The sequence below is a fragment of the Dasypus novemcinctus genome, chromosome 17 (genome assembly GCF_030445035.2).
Source record: "Dasypus novemcinctus isolate mDasNov1 chromosome 17, mDasNov1.1.hap2, whole genome shotgun sequence".
Classification (NCBI taxonomy): domain Eukaryota; kingdom Metazoa; phylum Chordata; class Mammalia; order Cingulata; family Dasypodidae; genus Dasypus; species Dasypus novemcinctus.
The window spans coordinates 928349-941638 of NC_080689.1; the positions used below are offsets into that span (position 1 = coordinate 928349).

Sequence of the window (13290 nt, forward strand, 5' to 3'; positions counted from 1 at the left end):
ATTTGTAAAATGATGGAATTGCTAGGTCAAAGGGTAAATGCATGGTAACTGTTAAATACTGCCAAATTTCCCTCCATAAGGGTATATACCATTTCTGCTTTCCCACCAAAAAGGTGTGTGTCTATTTTCACAGAGCCTTGCCAACAGACTTTACAGTCAAATATTTTAGATTTTTGCAAATATGAGAGCTACAAATGGTATCTCAGTGTAGTTTAATTTGTATCCCTCTTACTATGAACAAGATTGAGCATCTTTTCATATGTTTTAGGGCCATCTTCACTTCTTTTTCTGTTAACTATCTGTATCTCTTACCCCATTTTTCTTCTCAATTTTTAGAAACTCATATATTAAAAATAGTATCTTTTTGTTAAGTGGCAATTCCCTACTTTATAGTCTTTTATATTGCTTATGTAGTATATTTTTGTTGTGTAAATTTTAAAACTTTTATGCAGCTGAATATCTTTTTCCTTACTGCTTCTGGATTTTGAGTTATAGTAGGAAAGTTTTCTGCTCTCCTGGGTTATGAAGGAATTCATTCCTGTATTCCTCTAGCATTTGTATGGTTTCATTGTTTTACATTTAGATCTATGATAAAAGATTCTTCACTTTCAATTTTATTCAATTCCTTCTTTTTACAGTATTTTCGTAAACTTAACAAAATTATTTACAAATTTAACTGGAAAAATAAAAGTGAGACTATAGCCAAGATAAAAATTTTTTTAAAAAAGTCAAGTGAGCAAAGTTGCACTACCAAATATCACAGAGTGCTGCTGAAGTAGGAGTCATAACCAACAGCACAGAACGGAGGGCAGAAAAGCCCATGAAGCCAGACAATTACTCTGGGAAAAAAAACACATATAGCAACATTAAGTGTATGATAAAAGTAGAATTTCAAGTCCATGAGGAAAGTTTCCATTACTCATAAATGGTAGTGAACAACCAGTTTGCAATCTGGAGAAAAAATTAACATGGTAAGATTCACAATTTTTTTTTAAAGGACCAGAAAACTATAATCCCAATTTGGGTTGGGAGCAGGAGTACAATTTAAATGTATGTATTTCCAAGGGGGAAAGCAGGGAAGAATATAAAGTGTTTACCCTTAGTGTTAAGGTTTGGTGAGACTTTATATTTTCAACAATGATCATTTATTACTTATAAACCTAAGTAAATAATTAAGTCATAGAATAAATATTTTGCCAACTACCTCCTCAGGAAACATGGCCTCTTGGAATACTTTAAACTATACAAAGTACTTTTATATTTCTCCGATTTTTTTGTTTTTTAAAAGGAAGTTATTTCATTTTCCCTAAAGAATAAAACTGAGTTTGGCCCTTCTGAAGTATACAGGCTAATACCTAGGCTGGCTTTATGTAACATGTTATTTTAAGTTTAAAACCAAACTAGGCTTTCTAGGTTGTATTTATGATTAAAGACAAACAGATAAGCAAAAACCTCAGTGATGTTTAATAACCTCAATATTCTGTATAACATTTTTAAAAAGGATATTATGCATATAAATGCAGTTCTCTCCTTTGGTACAATATCCTTGTAAATAAAATTTGCAGATCTCTTTTCTCTTCTCCAACTCTGCATCATGATCAAATTTACACTGATCTCCCTATTCACAAACAAAAGGGAGAAAGAGAGAGAGAGAAACAAAGAAAAAGGAAACAGTAGAGTTAGATTTTCTCCATGGTGTTTCATGGCAGAATTATGGTCATATCTTCAGTTTTTAAATAACAAATCAATAATAATTCAAATAATCCCCCAGATTCTTCCCCGGAGAGTAGACGTGGCCCAGAGCCAGTGTGCACAGAGGCCGCACAGGAGTGGAAGGTGCACTGCTGGCGAGGATGCCATGGCTTCTTCCAGCACTCACCTTGCCCCCAAGCAATCCTCTTGGGGCCATATATGGCGTGACAATGATAACAGTAACTATCCACAGGGCCTCCACAAGGATTCCAGCAGTTAGTTTTAATAACCCACTAAAAACACAGTCAGCATCATGCATTCTTCAGATAAAATCAGGTTTTCCAAAAGTATGCTATTGTCCCAGACCATAAGTAAATGAGCCCCAACATTTTCATGCAAGATACATTTGAAGAACCAGGTCCACTATAACTATACAAGAAAGAAAATTACCCCCCAAACAAAACTTTAAATTTTAATGATTATTTTGAAAGTTAAAATGATTCCCTTATAAATTTACCTTAATACATCTCCCTTCCAGAAAGTATTTACAGATCTGTTTTCCTTTGTGTTCCACTGTGTGCTGATTAATAAATTCCTGAGTCATAACCTTCCACTTTTTCCCTGGTTTATTATTCTGCAAGAAAAACATTTTCATTTGAATACTACATATGAAATATTGATATTAAAATTATTAGTCATGTACATCTTGAAAGCATACAAATTAACTACTAAAAATCATTGAGACTGAATATTCTGATGCTATTGATTTACTTATGGAGAGCTATGCTTCTAGAAATCTGCTTATTACTTCTAGTGTTTGCAAAGAATATTTCTATTTTAATGCATACATACACTACAATTTTAAAATTAAAATTATTGCAAGCTTGAAAATAACAATATTATTCAGTGTTGACAAAGGCGCAATAAAATATACCCTCTCATAATAGTGTTGGTAGATAAGTTATAAAAGACTTTTAAATGTCCGTATCTTTTGACTCGGAATTTTTGCTTTTCAGGATTATTCTGAAGGAATTATCAGGGAGGCACACAAAAATTTATTAACAAAAATAATTACCACAGCAGTGCTTATGTAGCAAAGCAAACCACACAAAGAAAGAATAGAAGCACTCTGCACACCTCAGAGGAGACTGGCCAATCTCACCACGGTACACTGAGGTGCTGGAATGCTGTGTGGTTATTAAAAAGCCATGGAGCGGAAAGACTGTTTGGGGACTAAGAAAATGTTCACAAAATTTTACTAAGTGAGAAACAGGTCTCAATTTTATAATTAATACATGCAAAGGAAAAAAGACTAGACCTCTAGTAAACCTCCAAATTTTAACTGTGAGTGTCTGAATGGAAGATGACAGAATTTTTTTGCTTTTCACTTTCCTTAAACAAAAACAACCAAGAACATGTAGTAATTTCAACTCTTAAATTTAAAAAACTGAGAGAAATAAATCTTTGGTAGAAAGTCTCACCATGCCACTCATGTTCCTCAGCTCTCCCCAGTATAAGATCCATTATCAAGTCAGAGCATGAAGCTTAGACATGCTAAGGATTTACATGTGGGAATGCTATAAACCAACACTGGTTTTTTTGTTTACTTATGTATTTATTTTTTGCACTTTTAAAAAATTTATTGAACTATATCACTCATACATAAACATATATAAACAATAAATGTATAGTAATAGTTGTGAACTTACAAACCAAATATACATAACATCCAACAGGGTTCTTGTACCTCACCCTACCATCAATACCTTGCATTGTTGTGAAACATTATTTTTCTTGAGATTTTTATTTATTTTATTCCCCTCCTCCCCTTCCCCTCCCCCTTCTCCACCCCCATCCTACTGTTTTTGCTGTCTGTATCCATTTACTGTGTGATCTTCTGTATCTATTTCTCTTTTTGTCTTCCTTCTCATCTTTCCCCTCTTGGATTCACTGGGATTTGATCCTAGGGTCCTCTGATGTGGAAAGAGGTTCCCTGTCAACTGCACACTTCAGTTCCTGGTCTCTGCTACACTGCACCTTGACTCTCCCCTCCATCTCTCTTTTGTTGTGTCATCATCTTGCTGCGTGACTCACTTGCCCAGGCACTGGCTCACCACGTGGGCACTTGCTCACCGCACAGGAACACTTTCTCTTCTTCTTTTCACCAGGAGGCCCCAGGGATCAAACCTGGGTCCCCCCATATGTAGGCATAGGCCCTATCACTTGAACCACATCCACTTCCCTGAAACATTTTTAACTAATGATAAAAGAGCATCCTCAAAATATTACTACTAACCAAAGTATCTTACATTTGGTATATTTTCCCCCAACCCACACTATTATTATTATTATTATTTTCATATCATTTATACATGAACATACATAAACAATAAGTGTATAGTAATAGTTGTGAACTCACACAACAAACATGCATAACATCACATAGCGGTTCCATACATCAACCTGCCACCAACAACTTGCATTGTTGTGAGATAATTGTTACAAATTATGAAAGAATACTGTCAAAATCTTACTACTAATTATAGTCCTTATCTTACGTTTGGTGTATTTCCCCCACTCACCCTATTATTATTTTTTAAATATATTTTTCTGGCAGAAATTGTAAACTTATGAAACAATCATGCACATGTGCAGAATTCCCAAACAACACTCCTCTATCAACACACCACACCGTGCGGAACATTTGTTACAGATTATGAGACTATTACCAGGTCCATAGCATACATTTGGCACACCTCCTCCATACTCCCTCATTATCAACACAGTACATCTTTGGCTTAGATGCATGAATATTACATTATTACTGTTAACCACAGTCCATAGGCCACTCCAGTTGTATTTTTCCCATGCTTCTCACATTCCCACCACCCTGCAACAGTGATACACATGTGCTCTAGCTCACAAAGGACACTCTTGCATCTGTACCATCAACCACAATTCTTATCCACCTCTGAGTTTACTGTGTTAGTCCCTAGACTATTCTCTAGCTTTCTGTCATTGCCATTTACATCCTAGACTACCTTTTCCAGCCACATTCCCATTTACATACCAGCTGTTACTCACTATAATGTGTTACCATCAACATTACACATTTCCACACTTTTACAGTAAAGTTAATTAAAACTTCTATGTACATTAAACATCCATAGTCAATCTCAGCCCTCCTCTTATCTCCTTTAAGAATCCACCACCTATCACGAGGTCTTGAAGATCTTTTCCTACATTTTCTTCTAGAAGCTTTATGGTTCTTGCATTTGTATTTAGGTTTTTCATCCATTTTTAGTTAATTTTTGTATAAGGTGTGAGATAGGGGTCCTCTTTCCTTCTTTTAGCTTTGGATATCCAGGTCTCTCTCCACCATTTGTTGAATGGACTGTTCTGCCCAAGCTCATTGGGTTTGACAGGCTAGTCAAAAATCACTTGACTATACATGTGAAGGTCTGTTTCTGAACCATCAGTTCGGCTCCATTGGTCTATATGTCTGTCTTTATGCCAGTACCACGCTGTTTTTACCACTCTAGCTAGGAATATGATTTAAAGTGAGAGTCCTCCAATTTTGCTTTTCATTTTTAAGATGTTTCTGGCTATTTTGGACCTTTTATCCTTCCAAATAAATTAGATCACTGTGTTTTCCATTTATTTAAAAAGTGCTGGTGGAATTTTTATCAGGATTGCATTGAATCTATAAATCAATTTGAGTAGAACTGACATCTTAATGATACTTAGTCTTCCAATCTGTGATTGGAATGTTCTTCCAATTATTTGGCTCTTTTAAAAATTTCTTTTAACAATAAGTTATAGTTTTCTGAATACAAGTGCTTTACATCGTTGATTAAGTGTATTCCTAAATATCTGGGTTTTATCTTTCATATTTTATTTTCACCACTCTTTTGACACTTTTAGTTGCTTTTGCTGATATAATCTTCATTTCTAGACTCTCTTCCAGGCCTTTCTCTCCTGTCTTTTCAGGCTATCGCACAGCCTTTAGTATTTTCCTGCAAAGCTGGTCTCCTGGTTACAAACTCTCAGTTTCTGTTTCTCTGTGAATATTCTAAACTCACTCTCATTTTTGAAAGACAATCTTGCTGGATATAAGATTCTTGGCTTGAAGTTTTTCTCTTGCAGTAGCTTAAATATATCAAACCTCTGTTTTCTTGCCTCCATGGTTTCTTATGAAAAGTTGGCACTTAATCTTATTGGGTATCCCTTATATGTTGTAAGCCGAATTTACTAATCAGTACCTAAAGTTGCCCAACCATTTTTCCTCCCATTTTTTGGAAATGGAGCTTCCAATTCCAGCCACAGAAGACTTCCTGAGGCAGTCTGCACCACCAGAGTAGTATGATCCCTGGCCTCTGTGGCATCACCTGTATTTTTCTAGGGAGTCTGGTGCATGTCCCCCCAGCTTCCTCCCTGCCAGAGGAGGAATCTGCTAGACCTGCAATCTGATCTGGATGGGAAGAAGCCAGTCCCTACCAGCACTGGGATTTTCAGTCAGTCCTGCTTCCCCTTGTGCCAGGGGTAGAGTTAAGATGGCTGCTACCAGCCTCTTCTTGTCTTGGACAGGTTCAAACTTGAGCTGTTCTTAGGATTATACTTTAGCCTGCTGAATTTACTAATCAGTAGCTGAACTGGTGCCCAACCATCTCTTCCTCCCCCATTTTTGGGAACTGGAGCTTCCAATTCCAGCTGCGGAACAGTTCCCAAGGCTGCCATGTGCCTCCAGTGGAGGATGGGCACTGGCCTCCGGGGTGTGGAGCCTCTACTTAGGAATCTTCTATGCAGATCGGCAGTCTCCTCCTTCCATTCTTTCAAGGATGCTGCAGGATGCTCTTCTGGAGCCCCCAGACAGGTGCATTTGTTAGATCTGGGCGATTGCTAACTGCCCTGTAGAACACGCTCTGATTTTAGGAGCTCCTTACTCTAATGCCATCTTCCAACACTGTTTTTGAAGTACCTAGCATGCCTGGGACCTGTATGCAGTAGAAGCTCTATAACTATTTCCTCTTCTGATTTTATTTCAGTTTTCCCTTTCCTTTAATTTGTTAGGAAATGCAGCACAAAGCACAATTTACTGAAAACAGGAAATTGCCTCACAACAAATACTTGAGGCAATAGATGGCTAGACTTAAATCCGATCCTCAGGGCTCACAGCTGAAATATATACAAATATATACTTATTTATATATATATATATACACATATACCACACGAATTTAGAAAATGGTTCAAGAATACAAGGCAAGCAGATAATATCTTAGAGGTTCTTTTTAAAGTCTAAGGATACCAGACTTGCCCCAGGAAAACACAATGAAATTACTTATAATATACTCTTATACAATCATTTAGAATGCTTTAAGGCTATGTAAATTTGATTCGCAAATGTTGTATATTTCCAGACTCATTTAGAACTGTGGATATAAATGCTAGGTCACACATGGCTTTTGAGCTATTGAACTCTCTCAAGAATCACAACTCTAATAAAATAAACAGCCAGAGAGGAAACATTATGCAAAGTAAAGGAGCCATCTTCAGGGAAATAACTCTGAAATTAAAACATAAAAAACTAGGTAATCACACAAAAAAGAAAAGAAAAATACACCAAGTTGTAGCTGTTTCACTAATAATTCACTCTTCCTGTCTGCATTATTTTGTAAGAATTTGCTTCATTGTTTTAATAGAGGATTTTTTTAGTTCATTTTAGTTTAAAGAAGCAGAAAGTATCTCAGTGCCCATAACTATAGGGGATCTGATAATAATCAAAGTAGGGTGGAAAATCTAAAACAGCTTCCACAAGTGTTTTAGGACAAAATTAAGGACCTAGAAGCCCTGCCCGTTCAAGTGTAGGCCTCTAGAGGAACTACACATATCCTCTGCCTTTTCCAGCTCATGAACTGTCAGAGCTGGCAGAGTCGCAGGGATCACCTGGTCCATCACCCTCATGGGCAGACACAAACACTAAAGACTAAAGAAGCCAGTGACTTGCTCCAGAGCTGACATGGCGAGATGGCAGCATCAGTACAGAGCTCAGGACCTGGGCCTCCCCAGAACTGTGTCACACAACCTCCACCAGTACACGAGAAAGAGGGAGCGAGTAAGCAAGACACAGGGGAAAGGATGGAGGGAGGGGAACCAAGCCACCTACCATTTACCACAGATGACGTGGTCTATTGACATAAGGGTCAAGAGCATAAAATATTTAAAAATTTATTAGGAAGCGGAAATGAAAGGATCTTCCAGGAAAAGGATATAGATTTACAGAAAATGTAATAGCTCCCATAAAGACCAAAAAAGAAAAAAATAAGCCTTTTGTGGGTAAAAAGACGAATAAGTCTTTAAAATCCAGCAAAAGTTTGTTTGTTCTATGACTACTCCTGAGTTTCTAAGAAAATTAGTGTGGACTGAGGGTCTCCCTGAATGTGCCTGAAAGGCCTGGGGCAAAAGCAGGTCTCTGAGGGCTGCTCCAGGAGAGCTGTCTGCTCACTCGTTGCTGGGTGAGCCTCTCCCAGGCTCTTCAGTATGAGCTGCTGCCTTGGGTTCTGGCACTCTCTTGGTTGTTTCTGGAACCATAAGAAACACCTCTCCTGACAATCAATAAACCGACATAGTGAAAAAATATATTTTAATCTTGATAAATAAAAGGATGAGTGCAAAAGGGAGAGTTTTATTTTGATTTTCTATTACATGATAAAGAATCTTTTAGTTGCAGACAGATTTATAGACATTGAAAATGTTAGTGCTGGGGAAGCAGATGTGGCTCAAGCAATTGGGCTCCCATCTACCATAAAAGAGGTCCAGGGTTTGATTCCTGGGGCCTCCTGGTGAAGGCAAGCTGGCCAACGTGGAGTGCTGGCTCGTGCAGGAGTGCTGGCCTGCACAGGAGTGCTGGCCCACGCAGAGAACTGGTACAGCAAAAATGACACAACAAAAAGAGACACAGAGGAGAGACAATAAGAGAGACAGCAGTCCAGGGAGCTGAGGTGGCGCAAGAGATTGAGCCCTGTCTCCCACTCCAGAAGGTCCCAGGATCGGTTCCTGGAGCCACCTAAAGAGAAGACAAGCAGACACAGAAGAACACACAGCGAATGGACATAGACAGCAGAGAGCATGTGCAAAACAATGGGGAGGGGGGAGGAATAAATAAATAAATCTTAAAAAAAAGTTAGTGCTATAAGGGACCCTTAGAGTTAATTTAATACATTATTTTATAGAAGCATATCGAGGCTCAGAAACAGGTAGTAACCTGCTCAAAGTCACACTTCATTGGAAGCTAATTTTTTTCAGGTAAAGGGTACAAGTATTGGGTATAAGAGAAAGCTTATTTGAAAGCATTCAGGGAAGTGGATATGGCTCAAGTGATTGAGCTCCCGCTTACCACATGGGCGGTCCCAGGTTTGGTTTCTGCTGCCTCCTAAAGACAAGCAAGACAGAGAGCTGATGCAAAAGGCTAGTGCAGCAAATTTACAAAACAAGATGATGCAACAAGAGACACAAGGAGGAAAATATAATGAAATACACAGCAAAGTAGGGATTAGAGGTGGCTCAAGTGATTAGGTACCTCCCTCCCACATGGGAGGTCCCAGGTTTGGTTCCTGGTGCCTCCTAAAAGGAAGACGAACACACAGCAAATAGGCACAGCAAGTGCAAACAACAAGGGGATAAGGAGAAATAAATAAAATAAATGTTAAAAAAAAAAAAAGAAAACATTCATATTAGTTTGGGCTAGGAAAAGGCAAACATTCTAGGGGTCTACTTGTGTCTCAGAAGATGGGCAGGTGGAATATAATCACCCAGAAATTCCAAGCCTGTTTCCAAAGCTGTTGTTCCATGGAACAGTGAGTGGCTCAGGGAACTTCAGGAAGTGTGTAGACAAAGAGTTCCTGGCCAAGTAAGTTTAGAAAATCATGGGCTGAACAATGTAAAGTAGGTTTCTTTATGCCTAACCTGCTCAGAGCCCTTAATATAGCAAAGTCAACTAAGAATCCCTAAGGGAAGAATAGCATGTGCTATGTTTCATAAACTTACATTTTTAGGTCACTCCCAAAACATCTCCCTAAACAGTATACAAAGGAGTACGTATTAAGAATTTTGTCTCTTATCTTTAAACTCAGAGATCAGAAAACAAGCATTTTCAATTATAGTATATAGCTGTCCTTTAGTTCTCACTCAAGGTCGCAGACTCTATAACCCATTTCTGCTGAGTATAATTCAGTTAAACCCTCTGGAGCAGTGGAGAACACAGGGCTGGACGGTTCTAACTCTGGCTGCTGCAAGTTGTCACACACATGGTCAGGGTTCAGTTTGATTCAGGGCGTATTTACCCAGTGTCTACTGCAGGCAAGACACCTAAGTGAATCTTTCCAACTATTTGTATCCCCTTTCTTTTCTTTCAATAATCTCAACTCTAGTAAGTAAGCTAATTTACCTCTACCTCCCTTCTTTGCTCTGCTACATATTAAGTTATTAGATCTTATTTCCAGTTGCATCTGGGGAAGATGATGCCTAGGAAAAGAAAACAGCATAGAACTATGGAGCATATTTTTTGCCATCAAACATATTGATTTTATTTTGGGGTCCTCTGTACCAGTAAATCATGACTATTTAAAATGAAATTATTGGGAAACGGACTTTGGCCCAGTGGTTAGGGCGTCCGTCTACCATATGGGAGGTCCGCGGTTCAAACCCCGGGCCTCCTTGACCCGTGTGGAGCTGGCCATGCACAGCGCTGATGCGCGCAAGGAGTGCCTTGCCACTCAAGGGTGTCCCCCGCATGGGGGAGCCCCACGCGCAAGGAGTGCGCCCATGAGGAAAGCCGCCCAGCGTGAAAAGAAAGTGCAGCCTGCCCAGGAATGGCGCCGCCCACACTTCCCATGCCGCTGACGACAACAGAAGCAGACAAAGAAACAAGACGCAGCAAATAGACACCAAGAACAGACAACCAGGGGAGGGGGGGAAATTAAATAAATAAATAAATCTTAAAAAAAAAATAAAATGAAATGAAATTATTTGGGGAGTTTATTTATACTTGTTTGATCTGAGCTGAAAATTTTTAATTTACTAGGAAAGTGGCATTAAAACCACAATGCTTTCTTCCTAACCAAATAGATTTTAAAAAGGGAATGCACCTCTCCCTTCATATGTATAAGTTCTTATTACCTCTTGAAAGTCATCTGCTCCCGAAAACACATCAGGGCCTTTATTGGCTCTGCCCCCACGGTCTTTGCGTTTGATTTTCTTCGGCAAGCCACGTCCACGACCAACAAAACTTTTAACCCTCTGTTCAATACCTAAAAATGTTAAAAATGTATCAAATATTACAGAAAAACAGCATACCTGACAAAGTACTAATTTACAAGGAATAGCATATTTTAAATAGTCTATAATGTATGGTGTATTTTTTTCCTCTAGATTCCATGAAAAATCCTAAGTAGATCTTCACATTTCACTTCCTGGGTACTGCTTCTTGTGCCTGTTTTTAGTGGATGCTAACAATACGAAGAAGGCAAAGAACAAAGATACATATAGCTGGAGCAGTCAATGTCTTAGTTTTATTCTTTCAAGTATTTCTTAGAATAAGATAATTAACAAGAGCCCACTTGGCTTTCTATTTTTAAGAGAATTAAATATTATATATATATTTTTAAGGAAGACATTATATGTATTAGTAGTTAATTTGTAGCAAACTGAGTTTCCACTAATAACTTTGAGTAAATATATATCTCCAGGTAAAAATTATACACGTCTCGTGCTTTTGAAAAACTTGTATTTAAAGGTATCTAAAAAGATAAGCCCCCCCAAAATAAAATAAAATAAAAAGATACCCATATTACTAAAAATATGTTAGGTTAGTAAGTTACAATACAAATGATTTCTCATTTTACCAAAGTCATATTGAACTAGTAAAATTTCTAACGTCCTTAAAACTTAGGAAACTTGACTGATCCCAAGCTTTCCTGTATTACATTATTATGTGAAGAAAGGTAAACCTGTACAGTGTTCTTTAACTTTTAAAAGCTGTTCCTAGAATCTATACTTTACTTTAAAAATGTTCAGACTGATTTAGCACTGTTGTAACAGGGAGTAGAGTTTTGGGGAAAGAGGGAGTAAAGTTGCACAAAGTAACAGTGAAGGAACTTGGCTTGTGAGTGAAGCTGACTTGTGAGGCTTGCTGGTAAAGATATGCCATTATACTCCCTCTGAGAGAACTTTCCGGATCATGCTGTCATTAGGCAAAGAGAAGTAACCTCAATAGCATCTCCAATTTAAAAGATTTTTAAAGGCAGTTACTCCTACATGACCTACATCAGCATCAGCAACACCCTGCTAAAGACGTAAATTCTTGGGCTCCACATCAACCTGCTGAATCAGAAGTTCTGGGGGGTGATGAGCAACCTATGTTTTAAAAAGCTCTTAGGGTGACTGTGATACACGCTCAAATCTGAGAACCACTAGTCTAAAGAGAACTGCTTTGAGATGCTTATGTTCGACTAATTAAAGATAAATATTGTGATGGTTAGGCTATTGTGTCAACTCGTCCAGGTAATTATGCCCAGTTGTTTGGTCAAGCAAGCCCTGGGCTAACTGTAATACAAAAGCATTTATAGACTTTAGTCACCACTGACTTCACTGCAGTGGTAAATCATAGATAGCTGGTTATAACTACATCAATCAGAGAGATTGCCATCAGCAATGAGTGATGTTTTATTCAATTAGTTGAAAGCCTTAAAAGGGGAGGTGATTCCAGTATTGAGGGAGAATTCCCCAGCTCGTCTTTGGACAGCCAGCATCTCCCAGAACTCATCAAGTGCCTTCACTGAACTTTCATCGGAGCCCCTGGTTGCAGCCTGCCTATGGACCCTGGACTTGTGCATCCCCACAGTCACGTGAGGGACTCTTATAAAATCACATACTATTGACAGATATCTCTTGTTGATTCTGCTTCCCTAGAGAACCCTGATTAATAGAAATATATAAACATGAAATAAGGAATTCTGTTACAACTAGAGAGAGTGAAGACAGCAAAAGTACAAGCAAGGGCAAGACAGAAAGAAGCAGCTTCAAAAGAAAAATACATAATTAGCCAGTAAACATGAAAAAATGTTTCATTTCATTAAGAGTAATCAGGGGGAAACGGACTTTGGCCCAGTGGTTAGGGCGTCCGTCTACCATATGGGAGGTCCGTGGTTCAAACCCCAGGCCTCCTTGACCCGTGTGGAGCTGGCCATGCGCAGTGCTGATGCGCGCAAGGAGTGCGGTGCCACGCAAGGGTGTCCCCCGCGTGGGGGAGCCCCACGCGCAAGGAGTGCGCCCGTGAGGAAAGCCGCCCAGCGTGAAAAGAAAGAGCAGCCTGCCCAGGAATGGCGCCGCCCACACTTCCCGTGCCGCTGACGACAACAGAAGCGGACAAAGAAACAAGACGCAGCAAATAGACACCAAGAACAGACAACCAGGGGAGGGGGGGAAATTAAATAAATAAATAAATCTTTAAAAAAAAAAAAAAAAAAAAGAGTAATCAGGGAGTGGCTATGGCTCAAGTGGTTGTGCTTCCACCTCCCACATGGGAGGTCCCGGGTTCAG

General features: G+C 38.8%; 1 protein-coding gene across 2 annotated transcripts in view; it reads right to left on the bottom strand.

Moving 5' to 3' along the window:
• Positions 1 to 13290, bottom strand: part of ZC3H6 (zinc finger CCCH-type containing 6) — a 94774-nt gene that overhangs the window by 30099 nt on the left and 51385 nt on the right. For both annotated transcript variants that reach the window (XM_071208696.1, XM_071208697.1), the window contains 3 exons: positions 10870 to 11000; positions 2210 to 2326; positions 1507 to 1618 (listed from right to left, as the gene is read on the bottom strand). In XM_071208696.1, the coding sequence (XP_071064797.1) occupies positions 1507 to 1618; positions 2210 to 2326; positions 10870 to 11000 (360 nt within the window). The remainder of the gene's footprint in view (positions 1 to 1506; positions 1619 to 2209; positions 2327 to 10869; positions 11001 to 13290) is intronic.